This window comes from Drosophila melanogaster, chromosome 3R (genome assembly GCF_000001215.4).
Source record: "Drosophila melanogaster chromosome 3R".
Taxonomy (NCBI): domain Eukaryota; kingdom Metazoa; phylum Arthropoda; class Insecta; order Diptera; family Drosophilidae; genus Drosophila; species Drosophila melanogaster.
Window position 1 is genome coordinate 6,605,902 of NT_033777.3, and position 27,275 is coordinate 6,633,176.

General features: G+C 42.6%; 4 protein-coding genes across 7 annotated transcripts, besides 1 other annotated feature; 1 reads left to right on the forward strand and 3 right to left on the reverse strand.

Annotated features, from left to right (window-relative positions):
- Positions 1–95: 95 nt before the first annotated feature.
- Positions 96–3,013, reverse strand: glob2 (globin 2). 3 transcript variants are annotated; one of them, NM_001275392.2, is made up of 4 exons: positions 2,693–3,013; positions 2,433–2,640; positions 2,200–2,305; positions 96–1,796 (listed from the first exon to the last, which is right to left on the reverse strand). In NM_001275392.2, the coding sequence occupies exons 1-4, from the start codon at positions 2,935–2,937 to the stop codon at positions 1,696–1,698; spliced, it is 660 nt and encodes a 219-aa protein (NP_001262321.1). In that variant the 5' UTR covers positions 2,938–3,013; the 3' UTR covers positions 96–1,695. The 3 variants fall into 3 exon arrangements, with proteins under 3 accessions (NP_001262321.1, NP_001262322.1, NP_649669.3); NM_001275393.1 differs by lacking the exon at positions 96–1,796 and having other exon boundaries at positions 2,012–2,305; positions 2,433–2,601; NM_141412.3 differs by lacking the exon at positions 96–1,796 and having other exon boundaries at positions 2,012–2,305.
- A 3,619-nt stretch (positions 3,014–6,632) lies between these two features.
- Positions 6,633–6,665: a mobile genetic element.
- Positions 6,666–21,028: 14,363 nt separating this feature from the next.
- sowi (solwind) lies at positions 21,029–21,999 on the reverse strand. The gene is made up of 3 exons (NM_141414.2): positions 21,493–21,999; positions 21,332–21,439; positions 21,029–21,243 (listed from the first exon to the last, which is right to left on the reverse strand). Exons 1-3 carry the CDS (start codon positions 21,850–21,852, stop codon positions 21,058–21,060), a joined length of 654 nt encoding a protein of 217 aa, NP_649671.2. The 5' UTR covers positions 21,853–21,999; the 3' UTR covers positions 21,029–21,057.
- Positions 22,000–22,302: 303 nt separating this feature from the next.
- Positions 22,303–23,420, reverse strand: CG15177 (uncharacterized protein). 2 transcript variants are annotated; one of them, NM_001275394.1, is made up of 3 exons: positions 22,930–23,420; positions 22,764–22,874; positions 22,303–22,689 (listed from the first exon to the last, which is right to left on the reverse strand). In NM_001275394.1, the coding sequence occupies exons 1-3, from the start codon at positions 23,287–23,289 to the stop codon at positions 22,507–22,509; spliced, it is 654 nt and encodes a 217-aa protein (NP_001262323.1). In that variant the 5' UTR covers positions 23,290–23,420; the 3' UTR covers positions 22,303–22,506. The 2 variants fall into 2 exon arrangements, with proteins under 2 accessions (NP_001262323.1, NP_649672.1); NM_141415.2 differs by having other exon boundaries at positions 22,303–22,713.
- Positions 23,421–24,249: 829 nt separating this feature from the next.
- Positions 24,250–25,283, forward strand: sunz (sungrazer). The gene is made up of 3 exons (NM_141416.6): positions 24,250–24,697; positions 24,753–24,860; positions 24,919–25,283. The coding sequence occupies exons 1-3, from the start codon at positions 24,344–24,346 to the stop codon at positions 25,117–25,119; spliced, it is 663 nt and encodes a 220-aa protein (NP_649673.1). The 5' UTR covers positions 24,250–24,343; the 3' UTR covers positions 25,120–25,283.
- The last annotated feature ends 1,992 nt before the right edge of the window (positions 25,284–27,275 follow it).

A 27,275-nucleotide genomic window follows, 5' to 3' on the forward strand; every position in this document is an offset into this window, starting at 1 on the left:
AAGGCGAAAAAGCAGAAAGTAAAAAGTAAAAACCGACAAGGAAAATAGTGGCAAACAAAGTTGCTTTCGCCAAACTGCCCCGCACACTCGTATATATTTTTTGAATTTATATTTAACTGTATTACAAGGCAGCGGGTCCCACGGCCCATCCACACACCCATTTACATTCCCAGCCAAAGCCAGCCAACGGAATCGGAAGTTATAGTTATGCCGCTCGCGTGGACGCATTCTGCAAATATATTTTTGCCAGGAACAACAACAACAAAAGTTTATTTAAAACTTTTGCGGTTAAGCTTGTTACTTGCCAGCTACTTTTCTGAACGCCCTTCGCCCCGAAATGCTAACTCGTTTAGCTCAAGAGTTCCGCCCTAGAAAATATTCGAGCTGCACTTTTCCACAGCTTCCAGTTTCCACAGTGGGCGCCATAAACATTTTCGAGCAGCACGTGTAGCCCATCGGTGGTCATAAAAATTATACAGACTTTGGCTTTGACTTCGCCATTAATGTCAAGAGGTGTCCGACCCCGGGCGCTGCTCAATCTCGTCTTAATCAGCTGGCGGATTAACCAGCTTTATGCAGCTGCTTAAATTTTCAACATTCTATTTGCTACCCTGGTGTTGGCATCATAAAAATTTTCAATTTCATTTGCCTGGCACAAAGAGCAGGTCCAGAGCTAGCAGGAAAAAGCCGGAGGCGGCGGATCCGGGGGCGAAATAGCAAGGAGCAGCGGCAAGTGCAGGATGCTGCTGGCATATCGATGACGGCCACCCCTTCCCAGGAAATGGGGGATTCTCCTGCAGAATGGCCAGCAGTCCACCCCGACAGACCGGGCCAATAAAAGTGTCGAAGGATGCCTGACAAAGCGCCGGCCTGCTTTGTATTTATGATGAGCCATCCGTGCCAAAGTCCCTCGTCGTGCCAATCCCGTGCCTCCTGCGGGTCACAAAGTTCCCTCCTGTCCGAATCCCCTCCTCCGAAAGGAAAGGCTTGCACTTCTAATCGGAGGTGACGTCCAAACGTCTGGCTATTGATTATGGTTAAAGTCGAACTGCGTATATCAGTTAAATTTACCTTGAAACTCAAAATTAATTTAGTCCTTTTTTTAAGCACAGACAGTTGATCAAAAGGTGTTGGGGAGGAGCGATCCTTGAACATCAGTAAAGATTACTTCATGATGATAATCATATGATATTCAAATTCGTTTCAATGTACACATAGTACATTCATGTTGCACGTTTTTGAAAAGGTTAGCGAGATTGCTATTTGCTGTCCTTCCGGTCAGCTTCCTTTCGTAGTCGCCACTTCGCATCACTGATGTCCAAAGCATGTCCTGCAGTTAGAGTTCGTGCTGGTCACAGTGGGATGCCTGCCATGCGAATCGGGAACAGAGGAGTTCCTGCCTCGCCATTGATGGAATTCCAATAAATCCTCCTCTCAGCTGGCTCCTCGTTTCCCCGAGTGTCTTTGTGTGTGTGCGTGTTTTAACCGCTGCAGAAGCAGCAGCTCTTAGTGCCATATTTTTGTTGGGCATTTGAATTTTGAGCTCTGTGGGCTGGTGTCTCCTCGCCCGTCTCCATGGGAAATAAATTATGGCTTAATTTAATTTGAGGTGCCTGCCCGGTCACCGCCTGTAACTGTGGCAAAATCTGTCTGTGGTTGCTGGATTTATATGCATGCGAGTGCGGAGGCCTTAGATTAGTTGCCAATTCGCAACGGTCCCTCTGTGATGCATGGCACGGGGAGATTTCCAAAAAAAATCTCGTTTCCTTTGTCCAGGGATGCAAGGCAATCTGAGTCTGGGGCAAAGTATGGAAAACCAAGGATTGGCTTAAATCAAGGGTTCTAACAAAATCTATCGTTTCTTTCTACATTTTTAAAATTTCAAAATTTCCAAAACATTCTACCAAAACATCTACCACACTATTGGTAAAATTAAATAGCTTGCATTTGAAATTTTTCCTTTCATGCAATATGATTTCTCTTAAGAAGTACAATAGTAAGCTCATAAATTCGAATTCACATTTTAATTTTCTTTTTACTGCAAGCAATGTCTGTACAATATAGGTATTTACATTATTTTTGTTCCCGTTTAAGTGCCTAAAGCAACCTTGACAATGCGATTGCCAGCATCGTCAACAGTCGTCCTAAGGGCAGTGGACATGGCTCTTTTTCTAGCCTCATCCACAACGGCGTACTCACCGACGATCTCCACCAGACGGGCCAGACCATTGCTTAGTGAACATGAGTTGTGATTTTCGATAACGGAAGACGCAAGGATATAACTCTTCAGTGCGGTGGCCAGCATCTTGAATTTAATTTAAGGAGAAGAAGGAAACATTGAAACAAAAGTGTAAAACCCTCACAAGTATTCACTCTTAAATTGGATTTCCTGATTTTACTGAAAGTGCATGAGTGTTTAAAAAAATAATTACCCTCATATAATCCGGATCGATGCCATTCTTCAGATGTGTGGGAAGATTCTCATCCAAGGCCAAGCGGAAAGCTAGATTGCAATCCAGTGTTTGGACCAGCTTTGACATCAGCTTCATCATTGCCATGGCATGCCCGTGCAGCTTACTCAGGTTAATCTTTCCATCTTTCCTGAAAAAGTTTATGAGATCCTCGTTCCTCGTAAGGAAACTAGGTCGCTCAAATGAGATGTGAGCTAGTAAGTCAAATCAGTGCAGAATACCTGTAAAAATTTTCCTTGCCAAATCGGCGCTGAAATGGCTCAATTAAACGCCAGGCATTCCGCAAGGACGCCTTCTCCACCATTGTGAACTCATTTTCGTCAGCTTTGTAGCTCAAATCTCGATCAGGTAGCGGTTTTGGGTAAACCGGAAAATTCGCACGGCGAAACTTATCCTCATCACTCCCGTCCGACTGATTGTTTTGGCTTATGCGGCTTATGTGGGTTAGTTTGCTGATTTGGCTCATTTCCTTGGACTTTTCAACGGGCACCTTGTTACTTAGTTTCTACATATGGACTTTGTGCTTTTCAGACTAATTCTGATAGGCGTAACAATGCTTACTGCGAGCAAAAACATGGAGAATTTAGTGTTCAATTGAAAATATTGTTAAATCCATCCGCTACAATATAATAAGTAAGTAAAATATAAATGTCTAATTTTCCTTCGACTTTTGATGTAAATTTTCAATTTGATTCATGAACAGCAAAAAACTACAAGTTTCTTCAGTGTTTTCAACTCTGTTTTGTTGGAGTGAAATAATTAATGTGGCGCTTGTTTAAAAATACGTAAGCGTAGCAGCAAAGTAATTCGAAAATAAAGATGTGAAAGCGAAAGTTAAAAGTTGAGCAGCGACAGCAACAAACAAACAAGCAAACAACGCATCAACGCAAACAGCATGAAAAGCGCGTGGGGTAAAAAAGTTTTTTCGGGCGAAATTTTCTCATTAAGCGCAATGCAGTTTGCCACTCCCTACGCCGCTTACCCCCTCCACGTCCCCGTAGTCCTGCTGGCTAACCGGAAATGCATCAGTGTCAGTTTCGCTGGCTGCGCAATTTCGTTAAGAAGTGCGCAAAGTTGTTAAATTTTACGATTTAATTGCGAAACTATTAAAAATTACGTCGCCTTTCGCTGGGCGCGAGTTGTAGTTGCTGTCGTCGTTGGAGTTGCTGCTGCAGCTGCAGCTGCGGATGTTGCTGCTGCTGCGGCTGCCACAAGCAGCAATGCCGCAAAGTTTTAAGTATCAAAATGGAGCTTAATGGTGCCCCATATTTACAGAGAAAAAAAGAAATGAGAAGCAGAATTTGAGTAGAGTTTACAATCATTTAAATTTAATAACTAGCTAAAAGCAATCATTCTTTCTCATTGAATACATGCACATCATATATATAACGGAAAATGGGAATACTTAAGCACACCAAGTACATAATATACTAGTAAGATATACTACATATTTTCAATGTACTAGTTGCTAGAAATTTTTTCAGTGCACTTGAACAGTGACAGACATGGCAGCGTATCTTCTTGGGCACATTGGCGAAATATGCTGCCTACCAAACTGCCACTCCGCGTCAATTTTTCCGCACTTTGTGACCCTCGTAAATATAATTTGAGCACAGAGTTTATTAAAGTTGCAATTGATAGGGGGTAGTACTTGGAGCCCCTGCCAGCCGATCGCGTAATAAAATGCCAGAATGGAATGGTTAAATTAATGTGCAGCGTAATCAACGTACGCTTGCTAACAGGGACATGATAAAAAAGTTGAAATCTCTGGGCCAACGTCCAAGACAAAATAACTTAATTACTTTAAACTGACTGCGAGGCTGGCGAATGCCATTCCCCTCACAATTCAATGACAATGCAAACGTCAACTGAGCCTTGGTTTCTCATTAAATTTAGTATAGTATTTACTAAAACTTTTATACCATAAGATATTATTTAATCGTTAGAAGTTAATTCGCGGAATATCGAAAAGTTTCGTGCGTAAATTGACACTAAAAGTACCTGGATGTAAGTATAACTACTCTCGTTTTAAAAACAAACTCGTTGAACTTTGAGTTAGTTCAATCCTGGTTATTGTGCCACACAACTTCCGGTAAAGTAACACTATTCCTCTTTCCAGCCAAACACACTGATACTCGCCTTTTAATTGGCTTGTACTCCCGTTCATTTGAAATATTTCAATAGATTGCAATCGATATAAAAACCCCGACTGCGGTTAAATTGTATGGCATGGTAGATAAACAATAATTACGCACATTTAAACACACGCAAATTAACTTGAGCGCACACTCACATGACCTACTGGTGCTGTCCAGTTGTTTGGATGACTATATGGTCTCGGTTGGCTGGATGGTTGGTCGGTTGGTCTGTTCTGGTCATTACAGATTTATCGCAACATAATGTAGGTGTGCACGATTTATGCCCAGTTTGCTGAGAGCGACAACAGTAACGATGCCAACAAATCACAGTCGGCAGTAACAACAATAATGATGATATGGCCCGGGCACCAAGAAACGCAGCAGCCGGAGGAGCAGCAGCAGCAAACACAACCAATGCCCACGCCAACAGGAGGCAACCATGGCCGACCAAAGGCGATGTGCATGTGGGGGAGCTCATTGCCACCTATTTTGGTACACGCAGAATAAATTATTATTCTTCTGAGCTTAACAAAGTCGGTACGGTGATAATTATTACGGTTTGAACGGAATGCAAAACAACTAGCGATATTAAAAGCAAGTTACAGAGGCCAGCATTTTGTTGACAGTTGTCATTTGGTGCCTACGAAGTTCGTAGTTCGTTTCGAGTAACGAAACATGAAATAATGGGCTAATTGGTTCATGTTTATAGAATTTTTTAATTTTAATTACTGCCAGGTTGTATATGCGTAGATACGTTAAAGCCAGCTTTCTTGTCTGTTTTAAAAGCTGTATCCTGCAATCTAAAACGCTAACTCCAAGTAACTATTTTACGAAACAACAATATTTTGATCTGAGTGTGAATTGCCGGAGTTTTGAAGCTATCCGCCCGAACTGTAGCCTTTTGGGTAAAGTGCTACATATGTGTGTGTGTGTGCGGAATATTGTGGTAACGTGGGTGTTGGGGTCAGCTCTTTGCGGAAGCGGAAACGCCCCACAAATCGTGGCCTAATGATCATGCCTTTATTTAATTAATTGTTGATAACAGCCTTATGCCCAGCGGAAATGCGTCACCCATGGTTGCCAGCCAATCCTCAACTGGTGGTTGGAATGGTGGCTCGAATCCACATTCGCCCAATTCCCACCGGCGCTAATTTAAATCCACGCCATTCACGGCTGGGGATTCTGCGGTTCCAAATCGATCTCACAGCCATTAACGCTGAACATTTCTGAGATTTTTGTTTGCCCGATTTCTCGGCAATTTCACGCCACATGCAATTCAATATGGCCTGGCCAACCCTGCAACCATCCGCATTCACATGCCACACAATGGGATAATTAAAATGCTGGAATGCAGCAACGACGGGGATGTCCGCTTAACTCCATGTGGCGACCTGGAGACGCAGGACTGGCCGGGGTGTCCGAGTGTCATTACAATGCTATTATCAGTTACAATAAAAACGGCCACAACTCAAAAATTTAATTGAAGCCCACGCACGGGGGCGTAATTGTTAACTTTCATTACGTAATATCCGTAACGGGCCCCGGACCACGAACACGGATCCGAATCAGCATCCGCATCCGTTCTCGAACGCGGTTCCAGTGGCCTTGGCCTCTTGGGGGATTATGGGGTAAAGTGGCGGCAAAAAGCTGAAAAATTGCAATGCTTTCATTACGCATCCCCTTGCATATTTTTGTTCGTATTCACGGTGCTCTTTATCTCCGCACTTTGCCCTCGCACTCCCACTGGCTGGGCAATTACGCCAGAACGCATATATCAATTAATTACTTTTATGATTCCATAAAACCGATTGAAGCCAGAGCACCCAGCACCGCCCGCTTGACCCAGCCAGAGTAATGACAGATGCAAATGTTTGGAGGCTCAGCCAGGTGCAAATGGATTTAACAAAAGGATGAGTCACGAACTACCAAAAAGGATATCAAAGTTAATAAATGACAGGGCCATTTTAAAGTAGACATTGCATATTTATAGAAATGGGAATCTGCCTAATCCTAACGTTCTTAAATAGTTTCTGAGATCACGACGCTAATACGGACAACTCTACTATTATGTGATTCTGACCAAAAATATATGTACTATTTACGATAGGAAGCACTTCCATCGACCTCCTAAATCCGCATTGATATGCAAAAGCACTCCCTTTAACTCCCAACCTCACAATTCACATTTCACCTACATTTCTTGAGTCCTATGGGGTTACGAAATGTTATGGATCCAGATATATACATAAGTTCACTGCATGAATATTTATAAAGCAGGGAGCGGGCTGTCACTTCCTACCCGGTCAAAGGAAGTCTCATTTTAATGTATTCCCTCGCACGACTTTCATTTGTCTTCACTTTCGTTTTCGTCATGGAAATGATCCAAACGGACTGCAAATATGCCCCACTGCATTCGGACTCGGCGAAGAAGTGAAAGGGGCCAAAATTTTGAAGCACTGTCCTACTACTTCTTGCAATTTCACTGCATTTTCACAGTTAACAGTTGGTTTGTTGCTTGGTTTGTTGGTTGGTTTGTTGTCTCGAAAGGGCCATTGATATCTTGCCATTTGGTGTGTGATTTTCTTTGGTCACACAGAATAAGCTAACACAATTTTTTGTTAATTGAATTGAAATAATTGACTTTCGAGTGCTTTTGGAAATTGACAATTTCATTTGAACCTTTTCAAAGAAATTCAATTACTATTGGATTTACACCTAAGATGTGTTGATGTTGCGTGTTGTGGGACTTTGTGGCATTTTGTTTGCTTTGCATTGATATTTGTAATTATTTTTGTAATTTATCATAGCAAAGTGTTCTGTCTCTGCACTGTTTGCAATTCCCCCGGCAATGCGCAAACGAAATTTAATTAAAATTTAAGCCCTGAGAGGGCAGAGCTTTGTCTGCATATTGCAAACGCTTCAGTAATAATTACGGCAAATCAAAAAGTAAAATCATATCTTCGTGAGCAAATCCTTATTTAATTTGTCAGGCTTTATGGTTTCTAGCGCTGAAAAATATCCAATTAACAAAATTGGTGCGTCTAAATTTGCTCACTTGCTACTCCTGCGCCCAACGCCCTGCGATCCATATGTTGAATGTTCCCGATTTGGTGCCCCTGCTCCTCCTGCGTAGTAATGAACGGCTCGAAATAAATAAATATATAAATTCTTCAAGATTATAAATTTTATGCAGTTGTAAACAATTTCAGACATGCGACCACAGGCTGGGTGGGTGGGTATCTCATGTCGGTTGGAGATGGAAGGACGGCTATTCCATGGAAAAAGAGGCGGATGTGCCACAGTTGCATAAAATTGCATACGGAAAACTGAACCACCACAACCACAACTTCTGGGCCAACGTCGATGGCTGCGACGACGTTGTGGCTACGGAAGAGTGGAGCAGCTGCGGAGTGGGTGGTCTAGGGTGGTGGTGGTGGGCGGTGATGGTGGGTGGACCCGTGGGTGGCGGTGGGTTGCATCCTTCCTTGGCGGACATTTCGGTTGCGAGGCACGTTTTAAAGGCTTGATTTATGCGCACTAACTTGGATTTTACAGCCCCCCTCTCGCAATGCCCATCCGCCGGCGAACTCGTCTCATCTGCGGCGGCTGCCACTGTTCTGTGTGTGTTCCTTTATTTTTTGTGTCGCATGGAAAGGATTATTTAGAGTCAGCGGCGGCTTGCAAGAGTCTGAACGATAAGGACGCAGGATGAACGACAATGGCCAGGACAGCGACTTTGGGATGCGAATGGGTTGGCGATGAGGACGAGGATGCCCGTCTGATGACGACAAAAGCGCTGCGATCATCGCAGCAAGACAAGTGTGAGGGATGAAAAATGGAAATGGCGCTGAGTTCCCGCGTGGAAACGAATTCAAGCCACAAACACCCGTTCCAAGTTCAAATCCAATGAAATCGAACGGAGATGGTCAGAAAATTGATTGCAAGAAATGAATAACTAAAATTGTTGTCCTACGTTGGGATGGAGCAAAGTATGGTGTTTATAAGAACATTTCGACTTTTCTTTAAATATGTTGTTAAATATCTGTGCAATATAAAATCTATCAAGCTTCATGAAGAAATTATACAAATTGCTGTATTAATATTCGAGGGCACACATTAAAAAGTGGATATTTCGATTTACTAAAAAAGGGTTAAGAAATCGAAACACACCTTCAAGTGCATGCCCACTGTACAGCTGTAAAATAGAAGACGAAAATGTGTGTGCACTGCATCGCCGTTCTCCTCCCTGAAATATCAGCCACTTTCGCCGCAGATAAAGCTGTCCAGCCAACCGAACGCCCAACCTAGATGGGTCTTTTCACGACGACCCAGCACAATCCCAAATGTGGCTAAGGAGCCGTCATAAAGTGCACCTCGACGACAACAGTAACGCAGCAGGCAAACGCAAAGAGATTTCGGAGTCAGTGCGTTGTGCTTATAAATTTTGACATTTAATGTGCACCTCGGCTGCATTCGCTTCGATAAATAATTCCGGAAACATTCCTTGGCCGTTGGCATCCGGAAAGTGTGTGTGGGAGCCAAATGCCAAATGAACATCCGTTTTGCTCTGCTAGATTTCACCATTGTTGGCAGCAATTTCAGCAGCTCTTGAGAGGATGATCACGTTCCTGGGAAGCTGCTAACCAAATTCCAGGCAGAGTCAGAGTAGCATAAAAATAAGTAACCACACGTTTTAGCTTTTCTATTTAAGGCATCGTTCAAAACCCCTTAATAACTAATTGTATTAACACTACTCAGAAACAGACTAGTAACCAATTAGAATCAAATGAAAGAAAAAAAGTGGGTAAAGAGATATCTTAAATTCTTGGTAGTTCATTTTTGAGTATTACAAAAGTTTTATTTGATGATTAATTTTAATAAATTAATAAAAAATTGTATGTGTTCGATTAACCAACTTATCGTCTGAATTCCATTTATGGCAAAACTAACAAACTGAAATAGATCAAGGCTCAGATGAACATGTCCAGTTCTCTCGCTGGCCAAAAGGGAAATTTCGCTTTCGGAAAACTCCCCAGGGCATTTGGCCGCATCTCCTCACTCGGACACTTCCCCTGCGCAAAATATGAAAATTAATTAAAACTTTCGCAAGACACGCACACGGTGAAAGGAGGGAAAAACGAAACAAACAAACAAACGGACAAGGCTAAAAGACACCAGCAGAGTTGGGAAAAAAGTGGAGAAAATTATGATGATCATGATGAAGCTAAAGGTGAGGAAGTGGCCCGGGCAGGAGGCGCATTCAGGACCGAGGAGCTTTCATTGGGGTCAGCGCGTGCGGCAGACGTTGCTGCTATTAATCCATCCAAACTCAAACACACGCACAGAAATTCCCGGATGGGCACAAGTTCATAACGCGAATATAAAAACGCTGCAGGATATCGCTACAACAGACAATTTCCGGGCAACTTAAACTTGAAGACGTCCCCCAGATCCTTTGCCCACGCATCCGGTTTTGTTTGCCAAGTTTCTGCTTGCCTGGGCCTCAATGCTCTCGGTCAGAGGCAGGACCAGTCGGAACCGGCTCTATCCACGGACAGCAGCCCGCCTGTATAAATGGAATATAGCTGCTGCCGATGGACGCCAATGAATTCCTGGCCACGTTGGGTGCACCGAAAAAGAATAAAGCGGGTGGTGAAAAATTAAATTATTAAACCATCGCCGGATGTCCATTGAGCACAGGACAGGGGCTCAAAGGAATCTGTCGCAGCTGTTAACTATGCTGTCCCCCGAAAAATCCGCTCAAGTGGTCAACTTCCCGGGATAAAGTCGAGCCAGGGATAATTGCAAGCATAGCTTAATTTCCGGTTACAGATAGGATCGAACAATCGACTAGAGATCCGGCGCGAATCTTAACGCTTCTCATGTATACTGATCCAGATACTCGACCAATTCAAATTAATAGGCTTAGTCTATGTGATTATGGCTACCCAGTTTCTGGTTAGTGATACTCCAAATATAACAACTGAATTACACAGGAAATAGTAAGTGATGCTGGCTGGAGGATTTAAATAATTCATATGGCACTTCATCATCGATAACCTGACAATAACAAATTCGCAAAATAGGCAAACAGCTTGAGGAGAGTAAAAGGAGCAACAGCAAGGACTTTTCAGCGGGAACAGATTGTTATGTCGTTTAATGCAACCTCAACATATATTCAGGTATGGGGTCAGTTTCTCCGGGCAAATATGACAGACCATATATGTACGTTCCATGTCCATGTGCGAATATATCCCATATCACCCAGCTCATGGGTTGCTAAGAAAGCACAGATGGGACGCACATATCGCCTGGCAGCCATTTCACTAGGATTATGGCGTTATGGCCTTTGAACAGTGCTACGGAATATCAAATATAGCTGGTAAAATCTCTTTGATAATTTCAGATCGAATTAATTGAATTGAGTATGTTTAGGTTCATCCTAAGCTCTTTGACTACCTGCTACCATTTTCCTTTCAAATAGAAGAGTAATCCAACAGACACATTCGCATACGTTTATTACAGCATTTGTTTTATTTGTAATCCACTCACTCGAGTAAGCCAAAAAGTAGGCTACGAAAATGCAACATTCGTCGATGTTATCAACTAAAAGTGGTTTATGCTTTGTTTGCGTAACATACTTGCATCCACAGAGTCAGACCGCATTCAGAAATTCCTTCCATTCCACATTTCAAAGCTATTCTTCGGAAGTTTCGCAAACTTCATTGCGGAAGATGAGGAGCAGTTTGGCCAAAGAACAGGTAACTATTAAATAGCCTGTCATCCCACACATACATGACAAAGTTGTATGCATAAGCGGCTGGACATTCATTCATGTGCGCGTGTGTGTGTGTGTGTGTGTGTGTGGTATCCTTTCAGTGGGGCAGGAGTGCAATAAAGAAATGACAACGGCAGAAGAACAGTAAAAGCTCTTTGCATGCAAATGCAACTCATGTTGGATCTGGATCCACTTACAGGCCCCCGCACCACCATCCGCCCCCACCTGTTACCCCATTTTTGCCACCCCTTTCGATGCAGTTCTATGCTGATTTTTTCCCGCCACTCGAGCACTCGAAAAGGCGAGCCAGACCACTCCAGCTGGATGACCACAGAAATTAAATGAAATCTTCTTTATGTTTGCCTGAAGCCTACGGGTAAGTGCTCTCCTGGCTCCAGGACCTTTGTATGTTGCTGTTGTTTGTTTGCTGGTTTTCACAATTTATTGTTATTCACTATATTTATAGTTTGCCTTCAATATTTCCGCTTAAAAGGCAATGTAGTGAGAAGCGAGCACACTGAAGTACATGCAAAGTTTAACTTAAAACAAAAAGCTTAAGACGGTCCAAGAGAGGCGGTACAGGTAGCAGCTTTAAAAGGGTGTTTTTTGTAAGATGGCAAGATTAGTTTTCGATCGCATTGCGTACAGTTGAATATAATATGAAAATATATAATTTTATTTTATTATTTATTCTAGCGTAATTAAAATTCAATGCTTAGAAATATATTTATAATAATTATGTTCAATTATGTTCCTATATTCCGACCAATCCAAATTATTTTTGCTATCATGTGTTTCAATACGCTTGCAGAGAAAGTTAACCATCACTTAAAACCTTTACTTATCCTGAAATAAAATCACTGGGTATGGTAGTGCTGCAACTGCACGCATCTGCATTTAAGCATATCTCGGCAGTCTTAAGAACCATTTCGGCTGTGCCACCTGCCTTTTGGTAACACGAACGTGGACACTCACATAACCACATACGCGTGAGCCGGGGTCCTGCCACTTGGTTGCTCCTCATGGCTGATTTATGCGCTGCGAGTGCAGCGGCAGCCAAAAGTGCTGCTGCTTCGAGGTAAGAGAATGCTCGAAAAGTGGCTGGCCACGCCCAATTTCGGGGCCCCAGCCTAAGTGGTTTATACTCGGCGAGATTTTGGCCGAAATACCTATAAATTTTAACTCGTTCGTTGTCTAAGTGGGCAAATACAAGTTGCCGCATTCTCATTCGCATCTGCAGCCACATCCACATCCACATCGACATTTGGCATTTTTGCCAACATCCTTCTTCTCCTCTGCTGGAGGTACGACTTGCAGCACTTGTGAAAAGTTTTGCGAAATTGTTGTCTAAAAAGTTTCTCCTGCGGTTTCAGGTTTTCTCTTTTTTGTGTGGGTTTGCGTTAAGCTTAACGCACAAATTATTTGCTCAAGTTGCCCTTGCTGCACTCTTGGCCAAGAAAGAGGACAAAGAGAGGAAAATGTTAAAGGGCCAAGGTGTGGTAAAATATTTAGAGTCAAGCTACTTTAAAAACAAACCTTTTAAATTAATGGCAAATTGTGTTTAACCGAAAAGGCAGAATTAATTTATGCCCCATCAAAATGGAAATCTGCTGTCCCAGGTCCTTCAACCACTGCGATCGTGGGCTTAAAGGGAGGAGTGGAAAAAATCTGGCCACATAATCCCTTGTAATTATGCCCGAATCGCTTAATTTTGCAAATCCACCGCGATAATTAACTAAAAGTGTCATTAAGTTTTAAGCAGAAATAAGCAACAATGTGCGACTCGAGTTGGGTCTCTAAATCTGTGAAGGAGGGACTCGATGGCGATGGCGATGCCGTTGGGAATGGTCACGGGAATGGCGGGGATGGCGATGGCGACTTTGTCAACAATAACAAGCAACGTAATTACGCTGGATCCAAGACTGGACCCAAAGCCGCCACAAAAACAAAAGCAAGCGAAAGAGAAAGAGAAATTAAGCAAAACATAAAGAGGACGCGGCTAAAGCTGCGAACAATGGCGACTGGCGACAGGAATGCCCGCGTGGAGACACCCAAGAAGGTTGAGGGGAAGTGATCCAACAGTGGGATACCCTGTACTTTATAGTGGGTCTTGGTCAATAGAGGAATCAGAAGGCAATAACATAAAACATTTATTTCTTAATGATTGAATTTCTTTACCTTTATAAAACGTGTAGTTGACAATCAATTTTTAAAACAAATGAAATAACTGTCAAAATCGTTCCTACCATAATCGTTCCATCTTACATCATATTCTGCATAAGTGATTTATGGCTATAAAATAAATTATTTGTAGCTAGAAAATAACCACTCTCTTAATAGGGTTTTGTGACACTAAAAGCATTTTAAGACGAAAAGATTGGGCCAATTTTCATAATTTAAGAAATCATTGTTGATTTGTATTTGCCCTATTTAGTTACTACATTTGATAGGCCATACATAAGTTACCATATTTACCATAAGTTACTACATTTAATACGCCGAAGCATAAGTAATGCATTGGTTTTTAAAATCATTCCGCAACCATAGTAAGTCTCTTAGTGCCTCGAGTACCCTGTAAAAGGAAAGGGGCGAAGTGGGTCGACTTACACTAAACATCCATTTGGGAATTAGCCCGCGAGGCGAAAGCTCCACAAAGCGTGCCACCATTTGCGCCCAGCTGGGATGCACAGTGGCGTTTCCGCAGGATGCAGGACTCGTAAGTGCAGGTTTACACAGGCCAATGATTGTGCGCCCGGCGATTGCGTCGGCGATCCTTATTATAGACCGCGCTAATTCCCATTTGAGATTGTCGCCCCTGCTGAACGACCTCGTCTTCGTCCCCAGCCAACATCCTGCGGGCTGGAAAAGCGCATCGGAATAGTATGGATGTGGGTGCGGGCGGAGGAGCATTCCGAGGAGCAGCAGGGAGCAAGTGAAGCAACAGCGGAAGCCGAGAACTGCTAAACACGGAAGCACAGCGAGTTGGTAAAAAAATATCTGGAATTGGCGTCTTTGTTTGTCATCCTGCCGGATTTCTGCAGCGGGTGTGGACGGCACGAGGAAACGAGGATACAAACATGGGAAGCAATCAACTGAATTTTACAGTGCATTGGAAGACACACTGCCCGAGGCACGTATCATTGACCCAGTGGATTGCACAGGATAATAAATAAAGTCAACAGATGTTTGCTATTGGGAAAGGTGATGGGGAATATGTAAAGGGTACTACAAAGTAAAGAACTCAAAAGAAAGCGAATTGCCTTTAAAAATTAATGATAATTGGGCCTCTTAATAATAAAAGGTTAGAAATATCTGCACAAAAATCTAATAAATTCTAATCTAATCCCAATGAAAATATTATTAGTAGTCCAGTACATTTTTATACTTCACTATTGGGACCTATCCTTGCATTCAATACATCACTATCAAACCATTCAATTTAATTTAAGATAAGTTGTTGATTAAACTATGGTTGAAATGAAGTACATTTAAGTTTATTCCGAATAAAAAACAGGTACATTATAGACACAAAATTATTTCACATGAGTAGACGGTAATAAATAGTGTATAAAATGGCTGCCTAGTAGGAAATGAAAAACGCCCATCTAGTGAAACATTTACGGCCCAGCTTGCTCCATTGCCATGGATACTTTGCAGCACTTTCGGGACAGCTTAGGGAAGCCATTAAACTTACTTAAAGCATTTTGAAAAGCTAACAAACGTCAACGTCAGTCGCAGCCCTCGGAGCTGCAAGAGTCCAAGTCCGAGTCGGAGCTGTCAGAGTGGGGCAGTTGCAGTGCAGTGCCGAGAAGGACTGTAAATAAGTAACAAGGATATCCAATTATTCCTTCACCACAGCCCACTGGCTGGCAAAGTGGCCGGATCGCAGAGCAGCGGGCTGCCGGCAGGGTATATAAGTACATAAATGCCAGGGCTTGCAGCAAGGAGCAACGATTAAAATGCTAGGGTCCTGGCCCAAAGGCTTTCATAAATTTGCACATAATAAAACGAAATCTTTGCCTAAACTTGGCCTATTAATGTTGGTACACCACACGCACACGCACCGCACACCCATACACACTCGCACTCACATGTCGGCTTGCTCTGCGATGGACGAAAAAGGACACAAACTCAGAGACAGGGACAGACAGACAGACAGAGGGAGAGAGAGGGAGAGCAAGACGGACAAAGTTTATATTCAATTCCCAGGCTAAAATGCGAAAATGCCTAGAAATCCATTTACGTAAATTCTCTATTTAGCATGCATTCGGGGCATTTTCATTGTTTTTTATACTCTTTATTTCGCATCCTCCAGGCTCCACATTTTCCCCTTCTGTCATCGAATTTCAAAGCTAAGCTGTAGTTTATTTTGATGGGCTTTCGCTCTGGCACCCGGCTTGCTCCTTTTGCTGACCCGTTTGTGTGTCCTGCGGCACTTTCTTTGGTTACAGCCCCATCGCTTCCATTTGGTTGTTTTCTTTTTTCCCACACGAATATTATCGAATTTCGATTGTCTTAGGAGGCCCAACAGTCTGGGCTTCAAGTCCCCCATGAAAATGGAGAAAAAATGAAATTATGCGCATTGAGTTGTTCGGCAAACCCAAAACAAAGGTGAAGCCAGGATATATATAGTCATATGTATGTATATATATATATATATATATATATATATATATATATAGAGCTGCTTGTTTGGGTCCTACCAGATTTTTTTATAGCTTAGCAGAAAAGCAAACCCCAAAAATTGGATCCCTGAGCTCAATAGTTCGAGCTCCTCGTGAAACACCGTATTGATATTAAGGAAGGTAACGAATTTCCGGAAATTTATCTTCGGTGGATTAAAGTTTTACTTGCATTTGCGAGTTGAATCCACTGCCAAGTGCTTCCTCCATTGGCTTTCGGGTCATTACTTGACTTCTTGTCCTGGAGTTCGCCAACAACTTGAAGTCAGCTTAAAACTTGAGAGCTGGCTCACACACACACACTCACACACACACTTATGGATAAGTCCTCGGTGTGAGTGTGTCAGAGTTTGCCACTGTAACAATGTCATTGCGGTTTCCTTAATTCATTTTGTTTGTAGGCGGCGCGACATTGTCACTGTCATCGTCATAGCCATACCCATTCACATCACCATCGCCATCGTCATTGCCAGTAGAAACCGCAGTCCACTGAATGCTGAAACACCGCCGGCGAAAGAGACGGGAATTGAGTCAGCGAAAGAGATGGCAGCACAACTATACAACAACTACCTCAAAAACATGAGGTAGATAAGCTATAAATAAATATATAAGTTATTCTACAATTCTATGAAGCCAGGCGAGACTTACATTTTATTTTTCTTTTGCCTCTATATTTAAGGTTATTTTTTTAAGTGTACCAAGTGATTGAGCCAGACGAAAAGCCTTCACCAGCTGTTGTTCTCGGCGTTGTTTTTAGTTGAATGGCAGCGCTAAGCGGATTAACGCTGTTATTTTAAGTTCAACAAACGAAACGAAGAATAAATTAATGAGTTTCCACTGTGGTCGAGCAGACGGCATTCGGCCCACCAAATGGGTTTAACAGCATAAAGCCAAAAGCCCAAACGCACACACAAAGCTCCAGCACTTCCTTCCCCTATCGAAATGTGTGGGTTCATGGTCCAAGTCCCAACCATTAAGGGCACTCCCCAAAAACTGTAATCTTTCCGTGATGCCCTGGTTTGATATACCCTAGAATGCTGTTTATAAGAATCGATTTTGTGAATGGGTAAATAAAGGTAATAAGATTACTTTTTAACTATCAATATAAAGTATCCCTAATTTTGTTAAGAAACAAAATCCAATACTGATATTACCAGAAAATACTTTTGTAAAAATGGAATTCATGAAAATTTAAGGAAACTAAAGTAAGGGTACGCAAAGATGCAACTTAATAATCTTACCTAACCAAATCGTAAGCTTAACACGTAACACGTAAGTGGCTTCTTTGCCCCGTTTTTTCTAGTATTTACTTTTGTATTTTTAATTGTTATAGTTTTTACATTGATTGTTCGTTTGCAGCGAGTGCATGGGAATGTGCCGGACACTGAAATTGTAATTAGTTCAAAATTTATGCGGACCCACTTCCGCATTTTCCCCATCGAGGATTGCCGTTGCCATGTCCTGGCAATTATTATTGGTGTGTATTTTTTTTTTTTTTTTTTGTTCCCATTTTCCTTTGTTTGCTTTCTTTTTTTTTGAAAATTCTATGAATTTCCAATCCCAAATCGGATTACGGCATTAGCCGGACTCAGTGCGCTGAGAAGCACCGGGTAAAAAATAGCAATTGCAAGGGCAACAAAAGAAAATAAAACTTTCGAAGGGCTGAAGGTCGCGGCAGGGCTAAAAAATGTTCTGGCTATGCCGGGAACACAAAAAATAGCCAATAATTTGAACTTTTATCATAATCATATGCAACTAAGCCGTCAATGAAAATATATACACAGGCGTTTAGCTCGTTCGATGTCGAGAGCAAAAAAGTTTGGCACGAACAGCACAAAAAAACGGTGAAAATGGCAAAGGGTTGCAAAATTGAGCTGCGATGCAATTAAGCAGTTTCCGACAAATTGCCATCCAATATTTCTGGCCAGGACAAGGCGCTGGTCCTCGAGCCCCCTAGTCCCCGAGCCCCCTCGCCACTCCTGCCAGGATGCATCCGCCAGTTCATCCGCTCCGAGCTTTGACGAGCACAGTCAAGCGGATAATGGAAAGCGCTCCGCCTTTGACGTCTCCTGACTTTGAGCTGCACTCAGATGCGAGCTCTACTTAGTCGCTCTAAGTTGGCCGACATTTTTGTATCGCATTGCAAAATTCGCCACAAAATAGCGGGTAATTAGCCAAAGTTCTGAGCTCTGGTAATTAATTCGATGCAGTACGCTTGTTAGTCAATGAAATTGATAATTAGCATATTGAATGCTGTAATTATTATCGATTTTTAGGATTGGATAGATAAGAAAGTAAGTTAGCTTTTGGATTTACAGTAAATTTATTACAATATACCATATTGATGAGGATGGTATTTTTTTTATTTTGAGGATGGGTGATGGATTAACGCTCTCTTAACACCTTCTGAAACTTCTAACTGAAAATTAGTTCTGAAAATGTAATTTCTGTTAAGAAAGTTAAAGTTAAAGTTTCCTGATAATCATTAATAATATTTATATTATTCTCTTAAACAAATTTAGTAACACATTAAAGACCGATGTCCTTCCTTTCAGACCTCCTTTAAAGTGTTTTCAGAAAAGTTCTGTAGTAGAAAAACACACAGTTTTTCAGCCACTGCTTGAGATACAATTGACAAACGCTATTGCCTTTTAACCGGGCTTGTTTGTGTTTCCCTTCTCAATTTGCCACAAAGTAGTTGCCACCCGGAATAGTGAGAGGACGAGTATGAGGACGAAAAAGATGCGGAGATGAAATTTACTTTAACGAACTCAAATTCCGTGAACCTTTGAAAAGGCCAGAAATTAACTCAGTCGCTTACACTGTCACAGAGAAAGTCAAAGCCAAAAGCCGGTGCAGAAATGCAGCAAAAAATACTTGGCTTTGATTCCTTGGCCTCCAGTCTGTTCCCCTTTGCTTCGGTTCGTTTTCCTTGTGTTTTATCTTGCCGGCTCTTCCATGGCATTCATTATGCTAGGACCCGCCCCACCCTCGTCCTACATCTTTCTACACCTAGTGGCCCCTCGATTCGCCTTCATTTATCACAGTTTGTGCGCATTTGTCGAGTCGCCTTATCCCGAGTGGGTGGCCTAACTTCCGTTGCCGCTTTGACAGCCCCAGATCCCCGGGGAAAAGCCCGAGACAAAACGGACATTTCTCCGGGGTAGAGTGGAGAAAGTGGCACTGGCAGTGGCAGTGGCGAGTGAGTGAGGCAAGTTGTCAAAGGGAACGCTTGGCGGAAAAATGTCTTTTAATTAGTGTTTAATTGAATTGCAAACTGGAATTTTAATCGAAAATTGCAGCGGGTCGACTTTTCCGCCCCGTTTGGCCCCAAAGTTTGCATTGTCCACTGAGCTAAATGGTTTGTTTGCTTTCCCAACTCGGCTTGGTCATTGATAGCCCAAAAGTCACTTGTCGCCATCACCAAGGATTGTCAATGGACAATCGGACTGCGGTTAGATTTCCGAGATACACTTTGGAAATTGGGGTTTCTTGGGTGTATTCTAGGTGATGAGCCCCATGTTTAAGCTACATTTAAATGTTTGTTTCTGTGGGAGTAAATTCCAGATGATTAAGTTGAAGTATATTTTTCATTGGAAGTGTTGTTGTACCATGTTGTATTTAATTTTTAGAAAATAAAACATAGAAGAAAAATAATCCATCAGTCTTTAGAAATATTAACTACACCTTTAAAAGCAAAGGTATCGAGTCCCATAAGCTCCATTTTACTCATCTGTCCTTTAAATTGCTGGGCACCACATGCCCACCCGGGTTAATTCATTATAATTACATACATGTCCTAATGCAATTCATCAAACGCGCATTGTCCCCGGATCTCCAGACCGATTGCCACTCCTCCAGGTCTGCTGGTCTCCACCTCACTGGTTCTCCGGTTCCACGGTTCTCCTGGCCTCCGACGGAACGCCCTGCACGCCTTTGACGACAATAATGAGCGTAATGATGCTGCCGGGGCTGCAGGCCATGCGGATGCTGCTGTTAATGCCACAATAAAGACCGCAGCATGGATGCCGATGGCCGGAGGAGCGCTAGCTCGGTTGAGGCTCAGGCTCACGTACAAATTGCATGATTACTATCAGGGATAATTAATGTTGATGCCAGCGAGACTCAAACATGTTGACGGCGGACTGTTCAACAAAAGGCCAACTGGGAGGGCCAGGAGTTCTGGCCAACTCAAGTCCTGAGGCCACATCCTGGCTTAGACCGTTGATAAGGGGTTTCCAGACTGGAAGTTGTCAACTGCAGCCAGGCGAGTCGATCAAGACAATCCGTTTTCGTAGTTTAAATGAAACTAGAAGTTGCTGTGACTTAACTATGGTGTCGAGTGCAGATTTTTGGGTATTTGGTGCGAAACTAAGCCGCCCGCTGGCAGCAATTAATGTAAATCAATTCGAATCACATAATGCCACTGCATAAATGCCAAATCATGGCAAATACGTGAGCATTCAGTGGCTTAGCCGTGTCCCAAATACTTGCAAATGCCAATTGAATCGGGCAAATTATCAGATGAAGAGGGCAGGCGGAAAAGCCAGAGCACATTACACACAATTCTCAAATTGTTTGGCCTGAACACCGCACAAAACCGTACGTAATGTAATCAAACGTATTGAAGTTAATGAGCTACTTAACCGACTTCCACTTCCGACAGGCACTGCAATACTATCCACTGTGGAATGTGTGGCTGTGGTGAATCATATAATTATGAGATGCCTTCAACTGGGTCGAGGACCCCAGCCGACCACAAATGCCCGAAGTGAAGGTGAGCTTAGGCCACTATAAGCCACGGCAGGAGTTATCGCTTTAATTCAGATGCTGCTGGTCAAGAGCAATATTTAAGATTGGCATTTTAAGGCCTAAATTTAAAAATAACGTGTCGCTCAATGTTTAGATGCCTTTTCAGGGTGGATTTCTAGCATTCGATAAAAGGAAACTATTCAGTAAACACTTTTTCAAGACCACCAACATTATATTTAATTCATTTTAAGTTGCAGGTTAATGCAATGGGCCATAAGATCTTTGTCCTCTTTTGATGGAAATAACCAACCTAAGAACTCCACTAAAATTGGCTGCTGTTCCACGACAGTAGAATAGTCCTCGTAGGAAATGACTCCGTCCTTGTCCAGATCAAACTTCTTCATTAGGAACTCGGTCATATCCTAAACAATCAGACAGATAGTTAATTAGTAATATCCATTAAACTGTTTTAATTACTACTACGATTAAAGAGTAATTATGTTTACTTACCGCCTTAAGTTCATTAAGTTCATCTTCGTCTTCGCCGTAAAAAAATTTTTCACAAGCCGTGCCAACTTGCTCGCGATCAATAACGCCAGTGCCTTTGGTATCATAGACCTATGGGAAAACGTATTTTCGATACAAATTTACTTAAGGATAGCAGGACTGACCTCGAAAGCAAATCGCATTCGCACTTGAATGTCATTGGTTGTGTAGAGATCGAAGAGGTGGATCCAGGCCCTGGGACTGACATATTTCGTATCTTTTGTGATCGCGAGCAGAGTGCGTTCGATCACCTGGACACTGGCCACGTTGAAGAGCACCAAGAAGATCTGATAGAACTGCTTCTTGGTCATCTGCTTGCACTGCGGTCCGTTGGCCTTTGAGAACTTGTAATAAACGACGAGCAAACAGGTGATGTCCGTCTGGGACAACTCCGAAGTTAGGGTTAACTCCTTGATCAAACTCCCGTAGAGCGCTGCAAACCGACTGTTCTCCATGCTATCTATGGTGGCGTCTAGGTTTTCCATAACTAAATTCTTTTTAATGTTTTTTATTTCCTTGTAAAGTTTTTTTTGTTATTTTTTTCCTTATTTTGAAACTTTTTTTTTGTGTGTGTTTTCTTTTTCTAATTTTTTTTTTTTTTTGTGATTTTTGTGTTATGTTCGGGTTGGCAGATGGATTTTGAATAACAATGTTTAAAAACTATTTCGTATAAGTTCAAAGGCTCCTGCGTCGCATTTTTTCGTTTTTGGCTATCGGAATTATATAAGTATCCAAAACGGCTCATAGCGCCGTTACCCATACAGTATTCTTTAAAGTGTGCATATCCACTTGATCAGAGCCCCGTGCAGAATGTGAACAGAGATTTTGGAGAGCTTATGATGCATACGCAGTGTCTGCTAGTTCACATAAAGAGTCGCCCACTCTATCGCCTTATATAAACCAAGTTAACACAAGAACCAATCGCAAGTCCTTTTAAGACAGCTCACGCGAAACATTTTGCTTTATTTTCAAAGTGTTGGTGGAAATTTGATATATCATGCTTATAAAAATGATTAATTTGAAATCATACAAAAATTTTGATCAACTACTTTGGCGGCATCCTTTTGGTCCTCATTCATTGTCGTTTGTCGTTCGATTATTATCACAGTGGGATAATCAAGCTTAATCAAACGACAAGCCTATTTTGCGTCCGGATTACAATAATTGAGCATGGAGTCCATGTTGATAACATGGGCCATAAGATCCCTTTCTTCGTTCGATGGAAATAGCCAGCCCAAGAACTCAACCAAAACGGGTTGTTGTGAAACAACCGAGGAGTAGTCCTCAAACGAAATGACTCCATCCTTGTCTACATCAAACTTCTTCATAATAAATTCAGTCATGTCCTGTGAGGAGTAAATTTATTAAATTATTCTAAATTGATAAGCAAGCTTACCGCTCTGAGCTCAATTAGTTCATCTTCGTCGTCGCCTTCGTGGAAGAATTTCTCGCATGCCACGCCCACCTGCTCGCGATCGATAACTCCGGTGTTCTTGGTGTCATAAACCTAATAAAGAACCCTATTAGAGCCTTCTAGAAATGCTTAACAATCCATTACCCACTTCAAAGGCAAACTTCATACGGCGCTCCAGATCCTCTGTGGTGTACAGCTCAAAGAGATCAACCCAGGCACGGGGACTCACGTACTTGGTATCCTTGGTGATGGCCAGAAGGGAGCGTTCAATCACCTGAACATTGGCCACGTTGAAGAGCACCAAGTAGATCTGGTAGAACTGATTCTTCTTCATCTGTTTGGCGCCAGGTCCGTTGAACCTGACGAACTTGTAGTAAACGCAAAGCAAACAGGTGATGTCCAAGGTGGACATCTTCGAGGTTGCAGCGATCTCCTTAATCAATCCACCGTACAGGGCCGAGAACTTGCTGTTCTCGGTGCTATCGACAGTGGAGTCTAGGTTTTCCATGGTTCAGGGAAGCTCACGGTGATTTACTCTTTACTTTGATTTACTACTGGATATATGATATTGTTTGATTATCGATTAAGGAGTTACAATGATTTAATGGATATGTCTAGTGCAGCTGGCATATGTTTCCTTCGCCTGCTTTTCTGGATTTCAAAAATACAAAATATATGGTTGCCCTCTTTAAGCGTTTTATGAGAATTAAAATGTTTCCAATTTCGCTTCCGCGCCATTTGTCTTGCTTAACAAATTTATGCCGTAAGTCTCTTCCAAACACCGTACGTAAAATATATCAATCAAAAGTCCATACCAAAATCCAGCCCAACTTGCCTGTAAATCCGCCAACACTTGGCGATGTCAACTGTGGAGACATTAAGGAGCGTGAATCCTTGCCGCCCTCTCTCCTTCATCATCCACTCTTATTTTATTGTTATTATGCCGTGTCGAGCTGCTCAGCCGCCTCCTCATTTTTTTTGGTATTTCGGTGGGCGTGGCACGTGTGAGTGTGTGCTTGCGTGAGTGTGTTTCGAAGGGGGCATACAATTATACAACAAAGGGAAGGAGATTCCGAACATTTGTTACCCCAAACAAAATGGCTACACAGCCATTTCCGACGAATTTCCACATGGAAGGCTTTACACCCATCTCAGCGCTTTTGTTTGGATTATTATATTCGCGTTTCTCATGCGCACAGCTTTCAGCTTTTTTCTCAGCCTTTGTGTGTTTCATCAGGCGGGTTTGTTTCAAATATTTATTCGAAATGGGGGACAGATGTAGTCCATGTAGCGTGGCTGATGTATTTTTTATGTCGCGGCGTTGTTTTATCGCTTTTAAATTGCGCCAGTTACATTCCCGGCGAATCCTTAGGCTGCGGCTGCGACTTACCCAATCTATTTGCAATTTGTCTTGCATAACCCTCACCCTTTTAAGCAGGCCAGAGCCTCATAAGTTAGGCATTTTCATCACACACCCGAAACACACGCCCCATTACACAGTACTCTCTTAAAAAACATTTTAAATAATAATTACTTGTTTACCATTGCCATTAAAAAACACAATGAACCGCATCGACCTTACCCTGGACGACATGGCCAACAACAAGTTCCTCACCATGTACAGTACTTTGATCAAGAGCTTCGCTGCCTCCACGGAGTTTTCCACCAACGAAGTGGTCAGCTTGCTGATCGTGTTTTACAAGTACGCCCTGAACAACAGGTCCCGCATGATGTCCACCAGCCAGCTGTACAATCTATTCCTCGTCAGCTTTGGGATCTTCGACGTGACCATCATCGACCGGATTTCGATGAATATCACGCAGGATGGCCGATCAGTCTCTCCAGAAGCCTGGATGCGGCTGTTCTGTGTGTTCTTCAACGGAAGTCTGCAGGAGCGAATGAAGTTCGCATTTGAGGTGGTTGCTCCGAAATCGTGGCTACTCCTTTATTAAATTTCCCCATGGACTACAGGTTTATACAAGCGGTGGTGCTGTGGTTCTGAATCGCGAGGTGGTCGGCGTGGCCATTGAACAATTCTTCACTGGCGATGACGACGACGAGGTCAACGAATTGCGAGCGGTGAGTGTACTGACATTATTGACAATTATGCTTGCATTTCAGCACCGTTTCCGAGCAGGACATGTGCGAGTTCATATTCGGAAAATTCGACACTGACAAGGATGGGGTGATAGCGTTTGAAGAGTACGCCGAAATTGTACAGAATCAGCCTGGATTGCTCGAGTTTTTGGGTAAAATATTCCCGGATGACAAGGACAGATCACTGGTGGCGTACTGCCACAACATTGAGTCTATGTTTCCGCCAGAAGGTTTATATTAAAAGAAAGAAAGGAGGCTGTTCCTTGTGGAAAATTCTTCGTATTTTGCATAATTGTATACATTCTCAGCCTGCTAAGGAAAGCTTTCATAAAATAGCGCAAGTGTTGAAAATTGGCGCTTAGAGGCCTGCAAGCCGGCTTACAATAAAGTCATTTTCCATTAAGTACACACTGGGAAAAGTTGAAATTGCCTCCGCAGACTGCGACTGCCACTGCGGGCTCCACTGTTTTGTTTTTTGTCCCGAAATCTGTGTCTTGTGTTCATGTTCAACTCCTTCCAAATGCTTTTCGATTGTGTGTGGGCGGTGCGGGAACTTTTGTTTGTCTATTTTGCGGCTTTGTAGAGCAATTAAATTTGCGCAACATATGCGGGCACCGGAGGCAAAACAAGAAAAACTCACAGACTCAGCAAAATTCTAATTAAGTTCCCCCAAAAATTATATCTATGGAGGTGGGAGATGAAAGAAAACGAATTTCAAACGTAAGTTTGTTAAAGGGAACCTATGGAAAAATAATAGCAAATTTGGTCCTCGAAAACTGTCGGACTAAAATTGGCTTCGAAAAAATGCATTACTTTGCTTTTGGATTGTTGTTAGCATTAAGCCCATTACATATACGAAATGGGCCAATCGCAAGTTGGTAGATTCAGAATAATTACCAAACATAAAGTAGAAACTATATAACGGATGTGATATCCAAATGCCTTGTTCTCCGCAGAAACCAATCCTGTCAGCTGGAATTTTGTGGCAGTTCTCCGACAGTTGGGCGAATTGTTTAAGAACATTTCTAAGACGAGACACTACAAGTTCTATACTGCGGTTGCCTTCCTCTGACATTGGGCCTGCCACAGATTTCTAACCATCTATCAATTGCTGCGCGTGCGACGGGGCGTATGGGTAACCTCGAAATCGAGAGCGCAGAACTGAAAGTTGGCCATCAAGTTGTGTGTGGGGCAATCAGAGAGATGCCAGAAATCGGATTGCTTGGCACAACAATTTGGTGACCCAGAGTCATTGACACGCCTCGTTTTCGGGGCATTGGCTGGGCATTAAATTCAGCGCGTGACTTTCACCCCAGACTTTTCGTTGCTGGCCCGCCTCAGAAAATTCAGCACGAGCCCGGTCCGGGATAATGAAAAAGGGATCTGAAAAGGCTCAGTAGAAAGCATGAAAAGTGACCGCGACATCCAGCTGGGAGCTGTCCCACTGCTTCTCCGTTTTTTCCTTTTTTCACTGGAGTTCAGAGTTCGTCACGACTTCGCCACTTTGCTGCAAAAGGGTCCTTGGCTTGTTGTCCTTTTTCAGCATTAACACGCGGCCTCCTGTTGCACTTCAGTTAAAATTGCGAGGGCCAACGATCCCTGCTCCTTTTTTTCTTCGCTTTTGTGGCTCGAGTGTGCTCCCACCAAAAAACAATGCCACAGAGCAAAAACGCAAAAGGGCAGCAACAAATTGGGCAAAAACAAACATGCTCCCCACATTTGTATTCCTGAACGATATATCCTGCTGTTATCCTTTCGCGTTCGTCAGTCCATTTATCGCAGCAAAACTTTTGACTGGCAACGGTTTGCTTTCCTCCGCACTTTTTGCCGACTGCAGTAAATCTTGCAATGCAACCGGTTGGCATTTTTATGAAGTTATACCGCAAACTCAGCTGCATTCCGTCCTCCGCCCAGTGCATTAACACATGCCAGATGATGATGTGCATTTTCCAAATGAAATGACCGCTATGAGAGCGTGGGTGAAACCTAAAAAAGGGCCAACTTTTTACAATGGGATTGGTCTTCGACGCTTCGCCGGTTACAAATATGATTAACCACAGCTATTAAGGCATTAATTTGTGTTTTTTTGAGCGGCAAATATACAGGCACTACACTCCTTATTCATACGATTAACGGAGTTCAGGTGAGTGCAAGAAATGAAATCGTTATGGGCTTTACGTAATATGTTCGGTATATTAGCGATTATAAAGTTATACCACTATTTAGACCTTCTTTCTAGACTAAAATCTCTGAATTAGCCAATATTTTATTTTCATTAAAAATGTAAAATGAAAACAAACCATTCGAACAGAAAGATAGGAATCATAATGCAAACAAATTGCCTTTTTAGAATTCAAAGTGTCGACAAGGCAGGCTCTAATGCGTTTATGCCCCGGG

What these genes read in the sequence shown, in the direction of transcription:
- CG15177 (NM_141415.2), bottom strand. Translation starts at nt 23,289, where the DNA reads ATGGAAAACCTAGACTCCACTGTCGATAGCACCGAGAACAGCAAGTTC. An exon ending in GTATGAAGTTTGCCTTTGAA is followed by an intron (nt 22,875 to 22,929) that starts GTGGGTAATGGA and finishes GTTCTTTATTAG; the next exon opens with GTTTATGACACCAAGAACAC. An exon ending in AACTAATTGAGCTCAGAGCG is followed by an intron (nt 22,714 to 22,763) that starts GTAAGCTTGCTT and finishes TACTCCTCACAG; the next exon opens with GACATGACTGAATTTATTAT.
- sunz (NM_141416.6), top strand. Translation starts at nt 24,344, where the DNA reads ATGAACCGCATCGACCTTACCCTGGACGACATGGCCAACAACAAGTTC. An exon ending in GAATGAAGTTCGCATTTGAG is followed by an intron (nt 24,698 to 24,752) that starts GTGGTTGCTCCG and finishes CATGGACTACAG; the next exon opens with GTTTATACAAGCGGTGGTGC. An exon ending in AGGTCAACGAATTGCGAGCG is followed by an intron (nt 24,861 to 24,918) that starts GTGAGTGTACTG and finishes GTTTCCGAGCAG; the next exon opens with GACATGTGCGAGTTCATATT.
- sowi (NM_141414.2), bottom strand. Translation starts at nt 21,852, where the DNA reads ATGGAAAACCTAGACGCCACCATAGATAGCATGGAGAACAGTCGGTTT. An exon ending in GAATGCGATTTGCTTTCGAG is followed by an intron (nt 21,440 to 21,492) that starts GTCAGTCCTGCT and finishes GTTTTCCCATAG; the next exon opens with GTCTATGATACCAAAGGCAC. An exon ending in AACTTAATGAACTTAAGGCG is followed by an intron (nt 21,244 to 21,331) that starts GTAAGTAAACAT and finishes CTGATTGTTTAG; the next exon opens with GATATGACCGAGTTCCTAAT.
- glob2 (NM_141412.3), bottom strand. Translation starts at nt 2,937, where the DNA reads ATGAGCCAAATCAGCAAACTAACCCACATAAGCCGCATAAGCCAAAAC. An exon ending in GGCAAGGAAAATTTTTACAG is followed by an intron (nt 2,641 to 2,692) that starts GTATTCTGCACT and finishes TGAGCGACCTAG; the next exon opens with TTTCCTTACGAGGAACGAGG. An exon ending in TCGATCCGGATTATATGAGG is followed by an intron (nt 2,306 to 2,432) that starts GTAATTATTTTT and finishes ATTAAATTCAAG; the next exon opens with ATGCTGGCCACCGCACTGAA.